General features: G+C 41.0%; 1 protein-coding gene across 1 annotated transcript in view; it reads right to left on the reverse strand.

Annotated features, from left to right (window-relative positions):
• The window catches only part of ankrd13d (ankyrin repeat domain 13 family, member D), a 36,338-nt gene extending 12,724 nt beyond the window's left edge, over positions 1-23,614 (reverse strand). The window contains exons 1-12 of the mRNA XM_028812284.2: positions 23,359-23,614; positions 22,910-23,045; positions 22,670-22,794; positions 17,920-17,965; positions 17,673-17,816; positions 15,100-15,289; positions 12,410-12,476; positions 12,238-12,319; positions 12,081-12,142; positions 7,627-7,757; positions 6,618-6,775; positions 5,774-5,908 (exon numbers count right to left, since the gene is read on the reverse strand). Coding sequence (XP_028668117.1) covers positions 5,774-5,908; positions 6,618-6,775; positions 7,627-7,757; positions 12,081-12,142; positions 12,238-12,319; positions 12,410-12,476; positions 15,100-15,289; positions 17,673-17,816; positions 17,920-17,965; positions 22,670-22,794; positions 22,910-23,045; positions 23,359-23,448 — 1,366 coding nt within the window. The 5' untranslated portion in view covers positions 23,449-23,614. The remainder of the gene's footprint in view (positions 1-5,773; positions 5,909-6,617; positions 6,776-7,626; positions 7,758-12,080; positions 12,143-12,237; positions 12,320-12,409; positions 12,477-15,099; positions 15,290-17,672; positions 17,817-17,919; positions 17,966-22,669; positions 22,795-22,909; positions 23,046-23,358) is intronic.
• Between the last annotated feature and the right edge of the window lie 479 nt (positions 23,615-24,093).

Raw genomic sequence — 24,093 nt, forward strand, 5'->3', positions numbered from 1 at the left:
TTTGAACTGTAGCTGTGATATGTTTCACTTGCATGTTATAGATTGCATTGAGAAAGTAAAGCTGGAAAAAATATTGGTTTGTGTGTTTTCATTTTAAGTCTGCAAAGCAAAAAAACATTGGAATATTTTGAAGAGGGAGATTCTTTTCTATACCCACTGTATGTGTGTCAAGAAAACAGTCAAGGTTCCTTATTCTGCTCCTGGGCTTACTATGGCCCCCGTTATGCAAAAAATGACCTCAGTCTTAATATTTGAAAGGTGTCATGAAACACATTGCATAACCAAATTTATGTTTGAATTTCCTGTGGAGGAACAAACAAAAAAAAAAAACTAGATCTTCCAGAAAAGCAGCAAGCAGCATGTATGACAGTAACTAAATATCCATTGCATTATCCTTTTTTTAAAAAAATGGCAAAATTCCTTTAAGGATAACAGAAATTAAAAACGACTATTTCCAGAATGAATGTGGAGGCTGCCTACTTTATGTAGCTGAAGCTTCTCGACTCGGAAGTCTTCTTTCGAAATCAGCTGGGACAGAAAAAAAAGCAAATGGTGCAAAATGGGGATGCTGAAGAGCAGGATGACATAATTAAGTGCTCCTCGACTGAAAAGACCAGCTCAGCTACGCCAGAGTGCAGAAGGCAGCAAAAGTGCCATTTAAAAGCTTCAACAAGCACCCCCCTCAAATAACCAGGGACATACTCACATGCTGCACAGATCTATATTCCTTAATAGCTATCATTGGTTTAACTATGAAATTCAGCAAAGATACAGAACCTTCTTTTCAGTAATCATTACAGTACTTTGGAGTGCTCTTTACTGCAGTTAAAATATCAGCTTCCTCATTATCATCAAACTTTTTTTTTTTTTGAGCAGTAAGGTCTAAAGTGCAACTCAAAGTTTGCTGGGATGGGGGGTGGGGGGGGGGGGGTTGCTTTCTGCACCACTTTGTTACTCAGCTAAAGCAGAACTTTGACTTTTTACCAAGTCGCGGTGGTGAGAAGTGCTGATAACATCGTGATGCAGTGCTAGAAAGCCTTGTGGCTGCAGAATGCACAGCAAATTAAAAGCCCAAATCAATTACTACTGTATACTGTACTCCATGAAGAGCACTTTACAAAAAAAAAAAAAAAAAAAAAAAAGGACTGAATTGAATTAGACTCACTAGTTTCCTTATTCTGCAGTCAACACTACCTTACATTACGGAGTGTTTTCTGTCTAGTTTTCACTTTAGATACGGCAACATAGATATGCAAAGTTGAGGACCATGTTAGAACCTTGTCAGATTAAACAGAAACCGTGATGTTTGTTAAAAACAAGACTAAATATTGTGGCAGTCAGCCAGTTTCATATTTAGATTCAATCAAGCGTCTTATTTGTCTGATATATCAGAAATTAGAATTAATGCATCCATGAAGGTTAACAATAAACTGTAGTTAAGAGTTAAATATTTACTTAAATAATTGCATATTAATTGTTTATCAAAGAGAATGACAGGTTTCAGCTGCGCTAATGCAATTTTAAAGGTTTCTCTCATAGCAGATTTGCATGTACAGTGGAACCTCGGGTCACGAACGTCTCGGAACACGTACAAATCTGTTCACGACCACATACTCGGGTGATGAACAAGCCAGTTTCCCTTCTGGTTCATACGCGCCAATGATTTCCGCATGTGTTCAGTCTCTCCCTTGTACATTGTTCTCGGTCAGACGTGCGTGCATTCGCTGTGAACGCTTTGTGCTCTTGCATTAATTTTGCAATTAATCATGGCATCTAAGCAAGTGAAGAGTGGTAGTGTTGGTTCGAAGAAAGGTTCGAAGAAAATTGAAATCGAATTAAAGAAAGAAATTATTGGGAAGTATGAGCGTGGCGTTCGTGTTACTGATCTTGCCGCCGAGTACAAGAAGTCAAAATCTACGATTTCGACTATTCTAAAGCAGGCCATTAAAGCAGCTGACATTGCAAAAGGAGTTACAATGTTAACCAAGCAGAGGCCACAAGTGCTGGAAGAGGTGGAAAAACTTTTGCTAGTGTGGTTGAATGAGAAGCAACTTGCAGGGGATAGCGTAAGCGAGGCGATGTTATGCGAGAAAGCCAGGAAGATTCATGGCAATTTGCTGCAAAACTATCCTTCTACGAGTGGCCAGTTCTTCCTCCTCACTTCCTTCATGCCAGAACTCAACTCATGCAAGGTTAGTTTTCTTGGTTGTTTATGGTTAGTTTTTGTATAAATTACGGATTTTAAAATTTTTTATTTTTTTCCCTGTGCTTAAAACTCATTAACAAAAAGTATTTACAGCGGGCAGTTCGTAAGGCTGTGGCATGAACTCTTGCAATGTTAGTTTTCTCTGATCAAGGTTTTCTCAGTGTTATTCAATGTTTTTACATTTAGTTTACTATTACACTGTGCATTCTATGGTATAATTAACTATTTTTGTGCTTAAATATCTTTAAAAAAATATATTTACATACAGTTCGTACGGTCTGGATCGGATTAATCGTATTTACATACAATCCTATGGGGAAATTAGTTCAGGTCACGACCAAATCTGGTTGCGACTAGAGTTTTGGAACGAATTATGGTCGTGACCCGAGGTTCCACTGCATACATGACTAATGAAGGATAAGCTATGGGAGACAAACATTAGGACGCTGAAGGAATGGCCACTGAAAATGGGGCTTTGCAATTGTATGTGAATAATAAATAAATAAATCAGTCTTTTCAAGCAGTAATAGCATTTAGGAACACTAGTGATGTTTTGGCTGTATGTTTAAATAAATTTAATGGTATCTTGATAAAAAAAAGGTATTAACTTCCATCGAAAACATGAAAATTTCTGGGGGATTCCAAACTTGTGAATGCTAGTGTTGAAATTACATCTAGAACAGTTTTATATAATGCTAGGGGGCTTCACCCCCTGCTCACTTCGCTTGCCAACCCACTGGCCTGCGCTACGTGCCAGCCACTTCGCGTCTCTGCTTTTCACGTATGTGGATTTCACTTTCAGCAAACAACAAATCTTTTAATTCTCATGGATAGGCCTCTTCATTGGGAAGAAACACTACTTTTCCCTGATGGCAACACGAATTAGACGATCTACAAGTCTCCAACTTAAAGTTTAAATCCGAATAATATATTCAATCTCTTTTCGCTGTTCCGTTATTTTACTGAGTAATAATTTCCATTTGTTTGCACTAATGCGGTTTTTGCTATCATTTTTTGGAGACTTTTGAATTTTATTACTTCCATTATCTCTAACCTGGTCTGCATGTGTTCTACTTTGTCATCTACTCTTTGTCTTTTATTTCCGGCCCCGGGCGTGGTTAAATCTCTTGGCACAAATTCTCGTCTCGCGGGACGTGAAAGTATCTCTCTGGAAAAAGTCACGTCTCGTCCCAGGATTTTTTTTTATTATAATGGAGAGATTGAACTTTCTCTGTAAAAGAACTACTGAATTTCCTTTAACGGCTGATGAGGGCGAGATTGATCAAAAATGTGTCGATTGCAATAATTTAATAAAACTCTTAGATTACCCTTAGTGTTCTTTAGAACACGAGATATTAATTTAGTTGAAATATTTGCTTATTTTGGCATGTACAGAAAGACCTGTATAGTCACAGGAACATTCTTATTGCTGCCACAGGCTTTCACAGTATAGTTCAGGGGTGGACCAAGGGACTAAATGTGTAAAAGACAACCTTCTCAAGTTTAGTCGATAGGACACCACCAGAGTGAACTGGCAGGTCAACAAAAGACCCATGTAAACCAATGAAATACTGCACATCTAACGAAGGCATAAGAGAGGAAATATTAATGAGCTTCGTATTTATAACAGTAACATTCCTCTTTACAGGGAATTTAGGCAAAGATTAATTACATATGAATTCCATATGATCCAATACTGTAAGATCAAAACTTGATAAATTAAAAACCAAATCAAGAATACAGCCTGTTTTTGAGTGGGAAAATAAACATTCTGACATAAATTTAATCATTCCAGTAAATGCAAAAAAAAAAAAAAAAGTCAATTTGTTATTTGGGAAGTGAATATAAATATTGATATCACCTAAAACGCCAGAGCAGGTCACGACAAACTCATGTTAGCAGCGCAGAAAATGTGGAAAAAAATACAGAGGACAATTTTGAGGAAGAACAAAAGAGAAGTAAAACGAACATAAGCTAGATGCTCAAACTATGTTATGCTTAACGGTTTTACCCATAAGATGAAAACAACAACGTTCAGCAAACTTAGCTCATATAGTCTGAAGTGAAAATTTTTAATCTCTTGTTTTCTTGGTGCAGAGAGATAAAGTTTCTGCAATGGTAACAAACACTGGACAACAACAAACATTGAGCTTTAGAATTGAGGACTCTCATTCATTGGTCACCAGTCCTGTCTTCAATTCAAAAGCACAAATCCCATGTGAAGTGGCTTCCTTTTTTGGGACTACCTTTTATTTTCTGGAGTTATTTATTTAACAAAATTTTAGAAAAAAATATAGGCTTTTTGCGCTTTGTGAACATACAACTAAATGACCGGACATGCAAATTATGCGACAGGATTACTGTGCGATTTTTTTCATGGATGTTTTTGATAAAGTTTGCTATTTTCTTACTCCCTTCTCAGTATCTTCAGGACTCCTGATGCTTCAATACAGTCGGCGATAGTGAGGCCTGCTCCCCTTGCAGAATCAGTGGCAACTGTTAGAGTGGAGTAATGTTGGTTGCTTTAGCTACTCACGGCGACTCACAGAGGTCACTTTTCAAATCACGCGCGGCCCATTCCTATTAAATACAATAGTAACTCTCAATCTTATGCAACCCAAAAGGCGCAACCCATGACCCATAGTTTAAGAAGGTCTGGTCTATAAAGCATATTGGTGTGCTTTCCAAAATTCCTCTAAAACACCCAATGACTCAGAAGAACAAATAATCCCAAGGTTCTGTAGCTCAGTCAGTTCAAACTGAATTCTGTTAAATTTAAATCAAAGGCTAAACCATATAGTTCAGAAAACAATCTTTTTTGCAACGATATTACATGTGGCACCCAAGATGACATAACAAGAAAATTAATCCAGTTGCCACAAGAATTATGAACTGGCTACCACAACCCACAGGTCACCAAGTCGAGGACGATCTGATCAGACATACCAAATCAATCCAAACAGCAGATGGATCTCCAAAATGAAATTAATAAAAAGCACACTTAAAATTCCAGCTCAGGATTTAAATACAATAGCAATAGTGACAGAAAGTCACAAAACGTTTTAAGAAGATGAGCATTATATAATAAATCACATGCAGCCTTGAAAAATTTGACGTGTATTCAGACGTGATGTCCAAACATTCAATTCTCAGACTGCTGTATTTGAAATGTGTTCGGAATTACTCAATATGGCATTCACCTTTTCACATGAGGTATAAATCTAATATTGTGGTCACTGGTATTGATAATGTAGAAAGGTAACAACGTAATTTTGTCATTACTTTCATTGCTTTCCTCAGAGATCCACGACTTAGATATTTCAATAATGAAGTATCAATCCCAAGTGTACATATTTACCCACTTTTAATTAACATATGCTGTTCTAATTTGTGTTATATTTAGGATTGGTTCTCTTCTTTGTGACACTAATTTAGATGGGTGGATTTAAACAAAAATAGATGGAGGGACTCAGATTTGAATGCTAAAACAACTTAACCAGGTCTTGAATTCCCTTGACTTCCACAATTTGAGTAAAAATAGTTTCAGTTTGAACACTCAGGACATACCTGAAAATGCTCCAGCAGCATCTTCACCATTCTGTGGTTCATTTGACGTCACTCTCACAGAACTCACTGGCTCATCGCATCCGCAAAGGTTACTGAAGGTGATCCGTGCGTTCAGCACATGGAAGAGAGGAATCTCTGCAAAGTAAAACGAGGGGTATGAACATGAAGTGTGCAGTGCTTGTCATGTTATACTCAAGAATACGCAGTGGCAGTAGGATCATTCTGTGGGGTTGGAAGGGGCTGGGAGATAAAGACAGGGTTGAGGGAAAGCTGGACAGAGTAAAATACAGAGATGTCCTTAATGAAAACCTAATCCAAAGCACAGTGGAGCCTTAGGTTCACGTTCCAATAGGACAATGACCCTAAGCACAAAGCAAAGATAACACAAGTGTGGCTTAAAATCAATTCTGAGAATTTTCTTGACTTGCCGAGCCATCGATCAGATTTACACCCAATCAAACATCTCCAGAGAGACCTAAAATTAGCTGTCCACCGGTCTCCAGTTTGAAAATCTCAGAAAATCCCACATCCAGGTGTGTAATGCCTGCATCAAACCCAAGAAGACTCCAGTTTTGCAACAATTGCAGCCTGGTCACCTAAGTGCAGAGTAAAAGGTACTGAGTAGAATACTTGTGTTGAAGTCGTATTTCAGATTTTGATAAACTTTTCAAAAATTTCTAAAATCCTCTTTTTCACTTTGTTATTCTTTCTAGGATACTATGTGTTGCTTGATGTGGGAAAAAATAATTTAACTGACTTTATTATAAGGCTACAACATAAAATGCAATAAATGTGTAGGGGTCTTTATGCATTGGTTGAATGAACATTTGGAAAATCTGCTTACCAATCTTCACAGGAAATCCAGGTGGGAGTTTAAGAGTGATGAAATCCCGCAACTTGGCAAAATGGGCATTGGAAATTGCCATGAGGTCAATGATAGGTGTTACCTGTTCCACCAAGGAGAGCGGGTGATTTTCACACAACCACAGTGTTGCCTTAAACCTGGATGGAGAGGAGGTTGGACCGCAGTTATGAGTTAATTGAAAAAGATTACTACTTACTTGTCAATAGTTAACGTATTAAGTGCCTCCCCTTTTTACCAAACGTTTTGTACTCACATTACTGGGACATGTTATGTTACACCAGATAGTCATTTTTATATTGCTGCTACAAGCCCTTTGCAAAAACCGAATGTAAAGGTAATAAAACAAAACATCCATCCATCCATTATCCAACCCGCTATATCCTAACTACAGGGTCACGGGGGTCTGCTGGAGCCAATCCCAGGGCGCAAGGCAGGAAACAAACCCCGGGCAGGGCGCCAGCCCACCGCAGGGCACACACACACACACACCCCCCAAGCACACACTAGGGACAATTTTTTTTTTTTTTTTTTTTTTTAGAATCGCCAATGCATGACTTTTGGACTGTGGGATGAAACCGGAGTACCCGGACGAAACCCATGCAGACACGGGGAGAACATGCAAACTCCACGCATGGAGGACCCAGGAAGCGAACTCAGGTCTCCTAACTGCGAGGTAGCCACTCTACCCACTGTGTCACCGTGCCGCAATAAAACAAACAAAACCCCTCTTCCTTAATATATTCAGTCGGTTGCCAAACATTTGAGCCTGTCACAGCCTCACAGGGCTCTCCTGCTTGAAATCACCCACATCGGCACTTTGCTTTTTACGTTGGCCCAGCCAGTTACTTTTCTGTTCATTAACTTCTGGCAAAACACAACTGTATTTCAGCTTGCAGTCTACCGTCAAGTGAGACCAACTGCCCTAAAAAACACTAAAGCATGCTCCCAGCTTCCCTCCTTGCCTCCCCCACTGTGCTCCCAGCTCCACCTCTGAATCTTGCTTGTCATCTCCACAGGCCGCCCTATGTCTCTGGTCTCAAGGTCAAAGTTTGCATCAAAGTACTCCTCGGGAGTGATGGCTGTAGGATTTGTGGGGCTTGCACACTGCGTAACATGAGTCTGGAACAAAACAGAGAACAAGAATGAGTTAGTGTCAACAAAAAACGCAGGGAAAAAAATATTTATACATGCCACTTGGAATTGTGGTACATGTAACAGGAACAGGGACAGAACGGTTTCTCAAAATCTTACATAACTTAAGTAAAAACTGTGTCAATGGCATACTTTTTAATACTGAACAATTATTTGTGTATCTGTATAGGAAGTTCTTCCATAGTAAGATAATTGTACAGATACAATCTGTACAGAAGGAGACGAAATCTAAGGAGGATTTCGATTATACCACAAAGTAACAGCAGTGGGATACAAAGTACACAATAGAAATCACTGGTAAGGAAAGCAATGAAGGACAATTAAGATTCTGTCATTATACTTTTATAGTGGGGCCTGCAAGAAATCATCCAAGAAATATCATAAAGACATAATATATTTTTATATACATTTTGATATAAGTCAGTCAGACAGACAGACAGGGGTAAGGAGCACACGCTGATACAGCACATTGCCGCTCCCACCACATGACAAACGAACTCGGGATCCCAGATTAGGACCCGAGTGCAGCCGTGCAGTGGGTGATGCCTCAGCATCACACTAGTTCAGATGGGATGGAACCAATGAGGCTTTTTATGGTGGCTGGAGTGCCAAATGTGCCACCGACCCCCAGGTTTTTCCTGCATGGATGCAGATTAACGTCATGGCCAAGATGGGGCAATTGCAGGTTAAGGGCCTTGCTCAAGGGCCCAACAGAGTACAGTCACTTTGGGCATTTATGGGATTCGAACCAGCAACCTTCTGATTACCAGTGCAAATCCCTAGCCTCAGAGTCACCATGTCACCCACATATAAAACAGGATCAAATTAAAATTAGAACTATCCATCCTTTAATTTTCAGTGTCAGTATTATCCAATACAAGGTCACAGGAGACACAGCCTGCCTATCGCAACAACATCGGGTACATAGCAGAAAACAACTAACCCGAGAGAGAATTTAACTAAAATTAAAATAGTGAGCTGTGAAAGAGTGGCAAGAGAGGAAATCACCCTAATAGGAACAAAAACTGGAATTGTATACTTTAGTGGTGAGCAAAGCCATTTGTACAAAATTGAATTTGCAGCGAAACCCAGCACTTCGCATCACAAAAAAAATTAGCAAAAAAGAATGATGCTTTACTTTCAGTGAAAATTGTACCATTCAAATAAAATACAAAATTGATGAACGGGCAGCCCTGTAGCGTATACAGTTGAATACCTTAGCCACTGATCCACATGGCCTGCCCGTTGTAGGGAACAGCCCGGACACAGACAGGTAGACATGTTATATTCACCCAACACACGTTTATTATCCATAATATTTACAGTTCAAGTGCACAACCCAGTGCCGCAGCACCAATCACCCCTTGAGTCCTTGGCCACAACACAATGCCTTCTCACAGTCTCTAGTCCGCCTTCACTCCTCTCCACCAAGCTTCATCCTTCTTCCTCCCGACTCTTGTCCCCGACTGGAGGGAGGCGGCCCCTTTTATCCACCCCGGATGGGCTCCAGGTGCATCTTAAGGGCTTCTGTAGCCACACTCCTGTGTGGCGGAAACTCTGTTGGTGTATCCAGAAGTCCACCGGGTGTCCCCAATACTCTTCCCCCCAGCACTTCCCGGGGTGACGGAAGTACTGAGGTCCAGGGCTCCCAAGGCATCGGGGCACCCCCTGGCGGTGACCACGGGCCCCTGCAGGGTAGAGCTTCCAAGCTCTGTACCCGTGGCCCCCAAAGCAACCAGAGAGGACGCCCCCTCGTGTCCTGGAGGAGGCACAAGCCCTCCTCCGCTCCTCCTGGGCATCCCGGCCGGGCGACAAACCCAGCCGGGTGCCACACCGTATATAACATATAAAGCCCAGCCTTTTCTGTTCATGACGCTTCTACATACAAATGGGGACTGAAATGGCCATCTCGTGGTTTATGGGCCAAAATCGAGTGCCTTTATGTCATATATTAAAAGAACAGTTTTTTCTATTCAAGACGCCCGTTTTTTTCAGATGATCACATGCCTTCTTGCTTTGTGTGACTAATCAACCAAATTACATAAATCAGACTATTTCAAAAGAGGAATTACTACGTTAAGTATATATTTGTACTCTGTATTACATCTTGCCTGAAGAAGGGGCCCCGAGTTGCCTCGAAAACTTGCATATTGTAATCTTTTTAGTTAGCCAATAAAAGGTGACATTTTGCTTGACTTCTCACTACATTCATAATGGCTAACACGGTACAACATCCTAGTACTATTTGTACTCAATAATGTATTCAAGGTACAAAAAACTCCCATGATTTACTAAACTAGTAATCTGGAATTTTCTGTCCTTCGGTATAATTTATAAAAGATGGGCTAAAACATAACATATAAGGATGGATGGAATAGAATGTACCGCACATCATTAAAATGAGTCAGTGCTTTATCCAGAGCTTGTTCCCACTTTGCAGCCAATATGTCCAGTTACACTTGAACCACACTACAGAGTTTGAGATTTTGTTTATTTAAAATAAATCAACATCTATCCATCCATCCATTTTCCAACCCGCTGAATCCGAACACAGGGTCACGGGGGTCTGCTGGAGCCAATCCCAGCCAACACAGGGCACAAGGCAGGAACCAATCCCAGGCAGGGTGCCAACCCACCACAGAAATAAATCAACATTTATTAGTTAAATGTATATAAAATAATCTGGGCAGTTTCAATATTACAAAAAATATCCCAGGTGTGAATGGCTCTTATCTAATTTCTAAAATATGAAGGTAATGCTACAACGCATCTCAGAATCTGCTTTATTTGTTTACTTGGTTTATAGAGTAAAGCCTTACAGCAATTCGAGTATAATGCACCTACAAATAAATAATTTACGCTTATCCTCAGCCCATACCCCTTAAAGGTCAGGTTTTACTTCACGTGACACGATGCATGCTTCAGCGGACGCTACTGCTACACAAGCGTTTCTGTTCACACTTGCGTGCGTACTTTACGTAAATCTGGAAGATTCTACCAGGTGGCAGTGCGAGATATCATCACGGTGAGAAAACGTTTGGCTTTTCTGTGTTGTGAATTGCCGGAAACATCCATTAAATCCCGAGGATAACCTTGTCCAAATATCTCTGAAAAGGATGTTTAATGATTAAAGCCATCAAACCAGGGATGCGCCCATCCCAGAAGGCATCGGGCGCCAGAAAGAAACAAAATCCCTGGACGGGGCATCAGCTCATCGCAAAGGTGAATACAAGCACTCACATACACTAGCGTCATTTTAGCGTCACCAAATCCCCAAACCTTCATGTCTTTGAAAGGAAACCGGAGCACACTGTGGAAACCCACCAGGAAAACATGCAAACTCCAGACAGGGAACACCAGCAACGTGACTCCCTGTGAGAGAGCGGCGCTACTGCACCGCCATCGCGTCACCCCCATGTGTGTAATTATTAACAGTATTCATTATTTAAACGAAATTAATGATTTATCTGTAAAATGTAACATACATACTTTAATGCATTTCATCATGAAAGTGATACCAAGTATAAATCTAAAGATTCTAAATGTGCAGAGAGCTGGAATATCGTACATGTAATGTGTTCTGTGTGGCGATTGCTGCTTGCCGCTGCGGTCAGGTCAGGAGGAAGCCCCAGAAGCTCATAGCGATTAATAACCGGGTTAGTTTTAAGATGACATTTACGACGGTCTGCTTTAATGATAAAGTAAACTACGAGATTAAAGCTGAAATTTCCACTTCAGTCACAAAATACACCTTTACACTGTGTCCTTAATTTTTTTCTCTGTGGCTCAAATAAAGCACCGTACAGTCTGTTGCTATTGTGAAGGTGCAAAAAAAAAAAAAAAAAAAAAAGGCAGCACAGAAGATGTTATGTGAGACCTTTAAAATGCATTCATGTCATTACGATGGGGAATATGCGACGCTTGAATATAAAAGCACCACGATTGCAATTGTATGTCGGCATTTTGGCTCACCACATCGAACCATTCATCAAACATCAACGCAGGCACATCGATCCCGGAGGATCCTTAAAGTGGCTTTCTGTCACATGTAGACAGTAAACAGAGACTCTGACGTCACGTTCCAACTTTTATCACACTGCGCCCCCCAACTTTTTGCTGGGACTGCAACTCACGTATGCGTTGCATTAATATCGGAGGACCTGCTCAGAGGACGTGTCAAATGATTGCTGAGAACACGTGGCAGCCATGATGCGTGCAAGTACACGTTCTGAGCGTGAAGTATAAACGAGCCCTAAAACTGATTAAAGCAGTAAGCCCATCTCCACTTACCCCATTGTGAGATATATGCTGCTCCGCAATTCCCAGGAATGACTGAAGAGGCGTTTTGGTTCCTAAATTAAAACAAAGAAAAAGAAAGACTTCAAAAAACAGGAAAAGATCCTAGTCTGCCTGTCGCAACTCGGTGTTTAACCACATTGCCACATGCCTTTGTTTTTTGATTTGTCCTGGTCAGATAGATGCTCTGTCCTTGACCGCGTGACCAGTTCAACATTGCTGGCACCATATACCTGGAGGAAAAAACAAAATTGTAAAAATGTGGCACTTGTAATAAATAAATCTATCAGAAAATGAGACAAAGTGAGGAATATCTTTTCTACCTTGGCTTCATAGCCAGAAATGACTTCTGTTTTCTCGGACCGCCAGCCCCAAATGCCACATTTGTTCCTAATTAAAGAAGCAGAAAACATTTGAAAAGCAGAAAAATGATAGCAGTTTTGACCGAAGACTAGACATTCTGGCTAAATATGAAAACACCTATCAATATCATAGAAATGATTGCTGTGCAATTAATGTCTACATCAGGGGTCTCCAACACGTCGCTCACGAGCTACCGGTAGCTCCCCATCCCTTTCCAAGTAGCTCGCCAAAGGGTTAATGAATCCTACATAAATTTGAAAACTTGATTAGTCAAATTAGGGGTGGGTGATCTTTCCAAAAAATCATATCACGATCTTTTTAACAGAAAATCACAATCCACAATCTGAATTGCAATCTATCTTTTCAATGTGGTGTACACTTAAGAGAATATCCAGACTCAAACTCATCAAGACCCAAGTAACACTTTATTTTAAATTATCAAACAAAGTTGAATTCAATTGTTCTCTCGTTTGCTAGCTAAGCGGAGTTAAGGAACACGCCCCGAAGCTGGCAAGTGAGTGAGGAAGGCCTCTCCCCTCGGCCCGCTGCGTGTTTCTCGGATTTGCGCAAATAAATCGATAGCGCAAGCGAACTATGATACATAGCTAAATGAGAGAAGTCACAAAATCAACCGGAGTGTTCAAGCAAATTATAGAAAAAAACCCGATCTAAATCCGTTAAGTAGTTCTCTCGTAAGAAGTGGACAGACATACAGACAGACAGACATTGGATTTTATCTTTATATATAATACACTACCTACTGTGGCTGTCTGTTTGTCTGTCCAGAATTTTAAATCACCTGTAGCCCACAAACCGTTTGACATATTGACCTGAAATTTGGTACACATATACTATGTGATGTCTACTATCCGCTTTCAGGTTATTCCTCTTTTTATTTTTATTTCACTTTATTGTAGAATCGAGCCTCGGCAGCGGCCAGCATGGCGACCGTGCGGCGCATGCGTACAGGCGCCATTCTCATCCCTACTACCTTTGCCGTCACTTCCCCTACCTCTTCATATCTTATATCATTCTTGAGGCAAATTGAAGATTTAAGTGCCAGCTTAAGTGAAAAATTAAAGAAAACATACTAAGTAATTGCAACACAAACACTGACATAATCAGTTTTAACGTGAAAAGATGCTGACGAAAGAAGAGAACAAGGGGACCACTAGGGTGGAGAAAAGAAGAGCTGCTCAGGAAAAAGCTAGCGCATCAACCTCTGAGCAAACGATTGGTAAACGTACAGAGAAAGAGGATAAAAACTAGGAATGCTCACGTCAAGTGTATTTACTGCACGTTATCGTGCAGTGCGCCGTTACTGGTATATTCTATATTAGTAAAACTTCAAAATAATGTGCAGTTAAAGTCTCAACAGCATTCTCAGCATTTCTGGAGCTTAGTAGAGCGAGATAACTATAAGAACCTTCACCAAGCAGCTGTGAAAATGTCTGCTTTGTTTGGGTCTCCATACCACTGCACGTCTGACATGAATGTCATGAAATCAAAGTTCAGAACAAGACTGACAGACGAACATTTAAATGACGCCATAAGAGTGAACCTAAGAGGCTCCACTCCACCATGCACCTCAGTGCCAGTCATCTGACTAACTAAAAAACACATCACACATGCAACTGGACCTGTGAATAAAGTGACACAGTGACATGGAACAAAATGACAAATGAAGAAGTCATATCTGTGGATTTGGAATTGCATTGTTTTGTTTTGACAGCATTCATGTTTTAATTCAATAGTGTGAGATACATACAGGCATACAAAGTGCACTTGCAGGTGAACTAAATATTTTTTGTGATGTTTTAATGCAACTTGTTAGTTGTGGACACCAACATTTTGTAAATGTTCAGGCAAAACAAGCTTATTCAGTTTGTTTGGGTTGAAATGAGCTATGAGAATAAACGTTAGAAAACATGAGTATCTCTCGGCCATTTTGATTTTGTAAAAGTAGCTCTCAGGGGAAAAAAAGGTTGGAGACCCCTGCTCTAGATAATAAGAAACTGATGTACAGTTTATCTTTTAAGTTTGCTGGGCACTTAGCGTACGGGCAAACTGACAACTGAAATGTGATTGCAGTATGTACAAAAAGAGGCTGCTCTTCAACCAGAGCATGCATGCATGGATGGATGGATAGATGGATAGACAGATGGATAGATAGAGGGATAGATACTTTATTAATCCGATTTCACGAGCATTTTTGCTACTCCAGTTCACTTTACATCATGTAAGCATTCTACGTCTGATCCATTCGTTACAAGTGATTTAATGTTGACATGGTGTCCGGATTGAATTTAGAGGTAAAGCTACTTGTATGATGATTTCTGAAGGAACACAGTGGATCTTCAAACTGCTGATAGTCACAATAACACAGAATTCTCCCATCAACAAAAATAATATCCAAGATATGAAAACGAATATACAGATAAGTCGTATGCATGTTTTATTTTATTAGAGGAAAAAGATTAAGCTGCTACTAAAGAAAGCAAAAGGGAACAAGTACATGCTACGTATGGCCTCACGTTATAATGTATGGCTTTGTCGTCTAGGCACATGGAAAGACTTGTTCAGATTTCTTGAGGGCTAACACAAGGACCATCAGGGAAAAGATGAACGGTATAACCCCCGGCAGCCATACCTTTCAAAAGAAATGTTCTTTGTGTCCAGATGAGTTGACACAATGGGAGCAGTTACACGCTGCACAACATTTTCCTCACTGGGCACCATAGCTGTCAGCAGCAACTCTGGCTCATGTAGGGCTAGTGACAGGGTCTCTGTATATACAATCTGCTTCTCATGGTCCACCTCCATAACCACTGCACCATCGTCTGAGCAAAAGAGAACAACATGATTAAAAAAAAAACTGTTTGCTGGCATCCTCTTGCAGCCTCATTTATGAAACTTTACATTAAGCCGAGTATGAAAAGTAAACGTATGGCCCAAAAAAAAAAAAATTTGATTTATAAAACCTGCCACACATTTCTACGATATTTAAACTTTTTACATCACAATCATCTTGTAAATGTGTGTGTGTGTGTGTGTGTGTGTGAACTTGCAACGAAAACCACCTGGTTGCCAACCTGAAACAACCATACGTGGACTACGCTAATAAACCAACCCTGTAAATATGCAATCACGATCCTCCAGACCTTCATTGGCTGGTAGAGCAGCCACCCATCTGACACATCAAGACACCGCCTCCTGCATTTGAAAAGTCTAGTGATGTGTTCTTCAAGGCATTGTGCTGCTTCTCATCTTATGTGTGGGATCTGGGAAAGGCATAAAGCACCAGTGTCACCTGGCACATGTGATGACATGATTGCTGTCACAAAGAACAGTATAGGACACATTGGAAAATTGTTTATAGCTGACTTGGGGGTTCAACCAAGTTACCTTATCATGTACAGCACCATTATCAAGTTGTCTGCCAAAGGTGCTTTGCTTCAGAATAAATGAATCATGGGTGGACCCGTGCCAATGAGCCATAACATTTGTCAGTCCCATCTTGGCATCACAGATGACTTGTATGTTAAGGAATGTAACTGCTTACAGTTAACAAAAGCAGCTTCATTCTTGCTAGCGGTCATTTTTGCAATGAGACATTCGTCTGCATTAGGGAAACCGGACACTGCTGCAAAAATGTCTTTTTACGTTGGCCTGTGCAGCCACACCATACAGAAACTGAATGTAGTTTCAGACAGTTTATGGCTCCCAACACAGCAGGCATGATGGAGTTGATGCTTGGTCGAGATATTCTTGACCTATTGGATAGTTGCCTCTGATAGGTGCCTGTTGCAAAAAATTTTGGGCAGTCCGTCTTTCTAATGCAGCACTCAATTCGGCACAAATTCTAAGAGAGTGTCTCTTGGGAGCCTAAATTGGGTCGTAATCAACAGCAAAAAAAAAATCCTGCTGGTCCCGAAAAGCTGGATCCCTTTATATGTAACCATTTGCCTAAGCAGTGCCCAACAAATCATATTGTGTCAAAGTATGAGATTATGATATTTATAGCTTTCTGTAGCGAAGGAGTGAATGACGCCTGTGTGTTTACCTCACGCAATTATCAATAACAAGTGACTGCATTGGTTTCTAATCTTGAGAAGTGACAACAGATAGCGGACAGAAACTGAGGAAAACCAAAGTAAGTTCTTCTATACAAATACGCAGCACTGGCCCTCCTAAAATACAATTAAATAAAATCTCTACATCTTATACATCACGTTTAACGTTTCATACATTTATCAAACTAGGGGGCTTTGCCCCCTGCTCGCTTCGCTCGCCAAAACCCGCACCGTTGCGAAGAGGGTGGCTGAAAGCACCCCAAGGAGACACGGCTGCTCCTCCGAAACCCCTCTTAAACGGTGATACAATGGGAAACAAATACAATTTTGTTTTGTTTTTACCTCCTCTTTGCTCGATCAGTTGCCGGCTTACTGCTGTGTGATCTGCATTTCGTCTCTCTTCTCCCACAGACATCCTCAAACACTATTCGATCTTTTTTCGCTGTTCCGCTATTTCACCGAGTAATATTTTCAATTTGTTTGCGCTAATGCGACCTTCACTCTCATTTTTTTTGAGACTTTCGAATTTTCCTACTTCCATTATTTTCTAACCTGCTCTGCATGTGTATCACAGGACAGTCTCTCTTCAGAAGATCACGTCTCGTTGCAAGTTTTTTTTTTTTTAATAGAGAGATCTGTCCACGTTATATTAAAGGCTTGGTGATATGAACTGTTTTACAAGTAAGTCGTCATTTAGCTGGTTTTGTTGGATTTCCCTACTTGATGAAGGGTGTTGTCATTTACTACTTTCTCCAAAATGTTGTGTACACAGACTTGCCATAAAGATATTCAAGTTCTCCCATCAGGTTTTCTTTTATAAATCCTGTCACTTGTGTGGAAAGTTGCATATGCACATTTTGGGCCTCCAAATGCTTATGCAAAGAAATCACACACATTGAGAAAGTGTAAAATTCACAGAGATAGTAACCGAGCTGGATTTTTAATCGCAGACTCCGGAGTTGTGTGATAGCAGTGCTCACCATTTTCTGTTGCCATAAAGCTATAACTATGTATTACATTATTCTATCATCATCATGGGAGTGAAAATTCTCTCCAAATGTCTATGTGAAATAAAGCAAATATTTCCATGCAAGACAAACTAAGCAAGTTTTACAACACTTTGACATTGTGCTTTAGATGCAGTCCTCACCTTCACCCTTGAAAATGTAGCTGCGTCTGCCCTTCTGCCAAGTCATGTGTTCAAACCCAAGAAGTGTTGTATCCACTCGCAGGTTAGCCCCACTCTTCCACACTCGGTAAACATCACTGGGGCAGATTTTTGACACAAGAGGCACTAGAGACGACAATAACAAGAAAAGTACAATAAAAGACCTCAGTGACATCATGGAGATTGTTGTTTTGCAAACAGTTTTACAAAAACCCATTGGTCTACTCACCCCAGCTGGTAAATTCCCACTTCATTTCAACATAGAAATCTGGAGCCTAGGAAGTAAAGAGAACACAAAAACACCTGAATATGCAGTTGCTCAGGGATTCACCTAAAACAGCGGCTTCTAGTCCCACTCCAGGGGACTCCCAGTGGTTGCAGGTTTTTGTCCCAACTATTTTCGTAACCAGTGAGGCATTTCAACTCCAATTGATCTCATCATTTAATAAACTGGTCTTTTTATTGTTCTCTAATTCTATGTTTAAAAAAGAGCAGTAGTGTGTGATTTAATTTCAAGAGAAATTTAGAAGTTGATATAGTTTTATACTCTTAGACCACTTTTGTCTATGATGTGTTAATTTACCTTTTTGCCCCCCTCTGGTATTTGCAAAATTAATTGCATCCTAATAAAAAGTAACAAAGGGTAGACATCAGGGCAAGGAACACTCAATACTAAAAGGCTTGCCACCAAAAATTGGGTTTTCTGTATTTTATTGTAATGCAGTAAGTGTGTTACAATTACATAGATAATTCAGTGAATTTTTGTCAGTTTTTAAGATTTTCATCATCATTTATATAAATTTTCACTGCGCTTTTCCAGATGTTCTGATTTTAAGCCATTATTTCCCTACTGGGCTTTTGGTGCCATTTGCCTCCATGTCAGCACCACTAATTGTACCATAAAAGTGACAATAATAATAGCAATTAGTGCTGGTGGGTGAGATTCGCCAAAGCATTTTTTCACAGCGTAATTCCTGGGTTCATCAAAATTTTCCATGAAAATCTGCTGTGCGGCCACCTTAGTCAAACCTTTTTTTTTTTTTTTTTTTTCCAGCTTTGTACATTCAAGCACATTTACACATGCATGATATTACTACCTGATCAGTGCTCCAGACAGATTTGCAACACAAATGCATTTATATATACACTGTACAAGGAAAGTATGAGCGAAAAATTCAGATCTAAATACGAGCATTGGCTCGCGTAACGCGCCACGAGCCAGGCTGTGGGTATAGCTCGCGGCTTAGCGAGGGGGCGTGGTAGCAGTAGCGAGCCGCAGGGCAATCTGCAGTGTGGGCGTTTCTCACCTAAGTGCACAGGTGGGAAACTGCCCACATCCATGATTGTTCCTGTGGCTGATGGGCTGCAGCTGCCATGTCCTCTCCGCATATATAGAGAAGCGCGAGCCGCTTAAGGGGGAGAAGAAGTAAAAGTAAAGAGAGGAGAGAGAGAACGGAGGTTGCAGGCAGGCAGGCAGGAAGCAGCAGTAGGAGAAAGTCGGTGCGGGAGAGCGAGTGAGTGCAGGCTCGCGTGTAGTTGAACAGTGAGCTGAACAGGCGAGCCAAACAGCTGAAGCAGGACGGTGTAGAGAAGGTCAGCTGCATTAAGAGTGTCTCACCTGTTGCAGAGCCCACATGGGAGAAGCAGGTGAGACGCTGACGCTAACAGAGAAGAAGCACCGGGGATTGTCATCTGTTTTTTAAAGACTGCTTCCTGTTGACGTTTTAACCTCGTGTTAAAGGATTGTTATTCTTGTGTATTTTAAACCTCCACTTCACAACTGTTTTAAGGATTATTTATTTAAAGATTTATTGAATGCTCTACTGCACTTTGGACACCTGTTTTGATTCTTTTAATAATCAGTTATATTATTTACCAGTGTTATTTATTAAACGTAGACTACAGTATATATTATTTATCAGTGTTATTTGTTAGGAAAATTGATTTTTATGTTAATATTTTTGGGGTGCGGAACGGATTAACTGGATTTCCATTATTTTCAATGGGGACCTTTGTTCTAGATACGAGAAATTCGCTATACGAGCTCAGTGCTGGAACGAATTAAACTCGTATCTCGAGGTTCCACTGTATCTTGAATTTCTCGTACACAGAGCTGTTCGTATCTCGAGGTTCCTCTGTATATATTAAAAAAAAAAAAAAAAAAAAAAAAAAAAACACACAATATTTTCATTCAAAGGGTTCATCAGCAGACCATAATGAGAACATTATGAAAATAGTTTGTTATGCATAGAATCATTGAACATTAGGTCTTCACTGCTGGAGTAAGCACATTATGCTCCTCACTATGAAGCGCAGATCGGGTCATGACAGGGACAGCCAACTATGCAACGCAACACCAGTAACCCCCACCATGGCCCTCGAGTATATAATGCAGATCCCTTGTGTAACTGGCCCTGTGGGAGTTAATTAGAGATAGGAGCTCAGGAGACACAGTGACAGATAAAGGACTCCGAGTATAATTTCATTTCAGGGAGGCAGGGTGGTACCGTGGTTATCAATGCTGCCTCACAGCTCAGGTCACATTTTTGACCACAACAATCATTCCAGCATAGTTGGCAGACAACTGTCTTGGCACGAAAAATGGACGTATTTGGCAAGTTTTTAAGCTTTTCCGCAATGTCCCACAAGTGCGGGCAGGATACTTTTTTAAATTTACAGAAAGCGCTTAACTTTAGAACACAGTTTTGAGTGGAAAATGCGTCTATGGCATGTTTGTGATGAAATAAATTTCAACTTGAAAAACACTGAACTTATCCTTTTTAAGTTTTTCAGTTCAATAAAAGCAGAGTTTAGTCACAGTACAAAAGTGAATGTGTGTGTTTATAGCCCCATTTGAACGGGGAGTAGTTTTATACCAATATGTAATTAAAGTTGATTTTCACTCCCAAATAATTTTTATTATCATTTTGTTCTCCTTTAATGAGTAAGTTCGTGAAGAAATAACTTCAACTTGAAAAATACCAATGATATTAATTATAAATTAATTTACCATATCACATGATCTTCTAAAGTGAATGTTGGTTTTTTTTTTTTTTTTTTTTAAATATAAAGAACCTTCATGCTCTCACATGACTTACGATTTGCATTGGAGTCTTGTATGCCTCATACAACTGTTCTGTCCTTTGCAGCTTGTTTTTCAACTCTTAACTAAAACACTAACCTTTATTTTTGTGATTTCCCACTAAATTCCACATGTAGGTATGTACCTATTCAGCATTATATGTAAAACATTTTTATTTCTGCTCCACTGTTCCTAGACTGCCTCCACACTGATGTTTATCCCACTCTATTCCCCCTTACAGTCTGTTGCATCTGCTCAAAATTTGCCCTACCGAAGTTAAACTTAGCAGTTTTAGTCTTTGCATTTGCACTCTTCCAGAACACAGAGAATTATATTATGTTCACTCGAGCCTAGTGGTTGGATTATTACAAAATAATAAATCTAGACAGCCCTCACCCCCATTGGTGCTTTAACATACTGTGTTACAAAACTATCACTAATTACATCTAAAAACTCCTGCTCTTGTATTCCGGTATGTGCAGCACTAGCCTAGTTAAAATCGGAGTAGCTAAAGTCACTGATGACTACAATATCCACATGTAAACTTGCCTTTTTAATATTACTAATTGTGAATTTCCCCTTGGGATTAATAAAGTATCTATCTATCTATCTATCTTACTGAAAAGATGCATCTGAAATTACTGTCTGCATTGGGGAATCTACAGCACACTGCTGAAATAAGGCTCCTTTTCCCAATGCCTTCTAGACAAATCCAGATGTCCTCACTAAGATGGGGCTCGTCATTCAACTGAATAAGACATGCATTTACATTCTGTTTGACCTAAACAGCAACCCAAATATGTGATCGCTATACCAATCAACAGTGATGAAGAAGGAGCAGAGTCAAAAGGAGAAGCTCTCGATTTACCAGTCCTTATGGTCATGAGCTTTGGGTAATGACCAAAAGAATGAGACTGTGGGTACAAGCGGCCAAAAACAGCTTTCTTCACAGGGTGACTGGGCTCTCCCTTAGAGATAGGGTGAGAAGCACAGACATCTGGGGGAGGCTCGGAGTAGAGCCATTAACCCATCACACTGAGAGGAGCCAACTGAGGTGGTTTAGACATCTGACAAGGACACTTCTTAGACTGTTGCCCTGCGATGTGGTCTTGGATAAGTGGTGGAAAATGAATGAACAAAAAGCCTTCCCAAAAATGTGAACTCATCTGTTATACTCATCCAGGTTCTGTTATTGCTATACAGATATAGACACACACAGTGCACTGTGTCTCTTCGGAGAATCCTTGGGTGCTGCTGGTTTGACTCTGTGTTGCTCACCGAGTCCCTAATGAGGTGCATTACCTGCATTGTGAGGGAGTGTTAGTTACGGCACTACAGCCATGTGGCGCGCAGGACCGTCATTGTTGAGGACCCGAGAAGATGGACCAGGCTAAGGGAACCCCATGAAACACCTGGCTGCGGCAGATAGACTGGACCGCGTGTCTGCTTTGGGGGTTGCCAACCAGGATCTCGAACTGTTTCGTCGTGTGGTGGGTGTAGCAACGCGCTGTACCAGTGCATGCTCCCCAACCTGATTTGATTTAGATAATACATAGCATAATTGTAAAAAAATAACTTTGACTTGATAAAATACCAAACTTATCCTATATGCTTAAATTATTGTGAGGGAGGTTCATTAGGGTGTTTGTTTTGGCTTAGGTGACTGTGAATGAAAATAGTCTGAAAAGCACTGGAGTAAATTGCCAAGGTGTGTGGACCTTCAAAACTCGGCTAAGTGTTATTTTGAATAAATTTCGTGAACAGAATTGGCAAACATGTTGGGCTGAATTGCCTTTTCTCATCAATATATAAAAAGTTAAGACATTACAAAAATAAAAAAAATCGTAGTATTTGTATATGTGACGTCACGTAAATACCCCGCCCCTTATTTTTTTACCTTACGTAGCTTGCTGAGCAGCTCTGGGATCCCCGCCAGACGCTCTGTGGCACGCTGGTAATCCCGATACTGAAGAACTAGCTGAACTAGTTCTGGGTCACCGGTGCTTACAGCCTCCTGCAAGACTGGAAAACGACAAAGGAAAGAGGCGGGGGATCCAAATTAGATACGGTGAAAGGAAACACACGGACGCAACATCCCTTTATCGCTCGCTAGTACAATCAATCCATTGGGACCTACCGGTCCAGCCGTTCTGGTTCTCCTTGCTGACATCCGCCCGATGCTGCAGTAGAACGCGGGTAGACTCCAAGTGACCCAGCGACACTGACAATTGCAGGGGGGTACGTCCACGGGGATCCAGCTTTTCGATGTCATGCTGAAATAGAAGAAAGACAAAAAAAATAAAAAAATAAAACGGGCTCTCAGCTACAAAAAAAAAAAAGGGGAGGGGGGCTGCCGACATGATCGAAATGGTGGTGATGCTGGGCGGGGGATACTGGAGGATAATTGAGAGGGCCTGTCAGACCGGCCGCACGTCCACAAAACAATCGGTGCACAACCTCGGAAACATATGCACCGATGACAGAACCAGGGGGTTAACCGTACAACCACACGGTGATGCTACTGACGGCTACGTGACCCCCACCCCCTCGCTGTACCCAACCCCGAATGGCGACGAGCTGTCTTACCTGTCGCTTCTGCAGCTCCCGGTCCAGCTCCTGGTAGTTGTTGTGCCAGGCGAGGAGGTGCAGCGGAAATTCGTCTCTGAGCCAGCTCATGGCTGCACCGTCCGCATAGTCCTAACTTAGCGTCGCTTTCGCTCTGTCGTTCGGACTTCAGCAGCTAGAGCGGCGTAGCGGGGCCAGATCGGCTTTCCAGCTGCCGGGCGGCCACGGCACTACAAGCAGAGCGGCTGTCAAGCGAGAAGAGACGCTGCGGCGCTGCGAGAAAAAAAAAATCACAACAATCGCGAGAGCAAAAGAGAAGCCCGCCCACTGACACGTCTTCCGGGTCCCGTCACTTCGCACTTCCTGGAGGGATCTCGTTGAGGCTGTGTTGTCATTCAGCGATCCGCACGGGTAGTGGCGGCTGCTGTAAAGATGAGCTCGGATCCATTATAACATCAGAACTAATCGCTAATGTTTTAGGTCTACGATAGTCTACAAATGTACGTACAGGCGTAACGTTAACGTGCTCTGATTCATTATCAGCCCTGGGCAGTTTAATATTCCGCAGGTGCAGCAAATATAGACTAGTAGGATTAAGAAATCCGTTAGAAAAATTTGGCAGAATTATTGGAATGAAGTGAAAACGGGAAGACAACAGTTTAACATCCAAAAGGAGGTTAGAATGCAGTAGCCACGTGGGAATAATTAAAGGGAAGAAATAATACTGACAAGGCTCGGAATTGGATATTCTGGACT

The sequence above is a fragment of the Erpetoichthys calabaricus genome, chromosome 10 (genome assembly GCF_900747795.2).
Source record: "Erpetoichthys calabaricus chromosome 10, fErpCal1.3, whole genome shotgun sequence".
Taxonomy (NCBI): domain Eukaryota; kingdom Metazoa; phylum Chordata; class Cladistia; order Polypteriformes; family Polypteridae; genus Erpetoichthys; species Erpetoichthys calabaricus.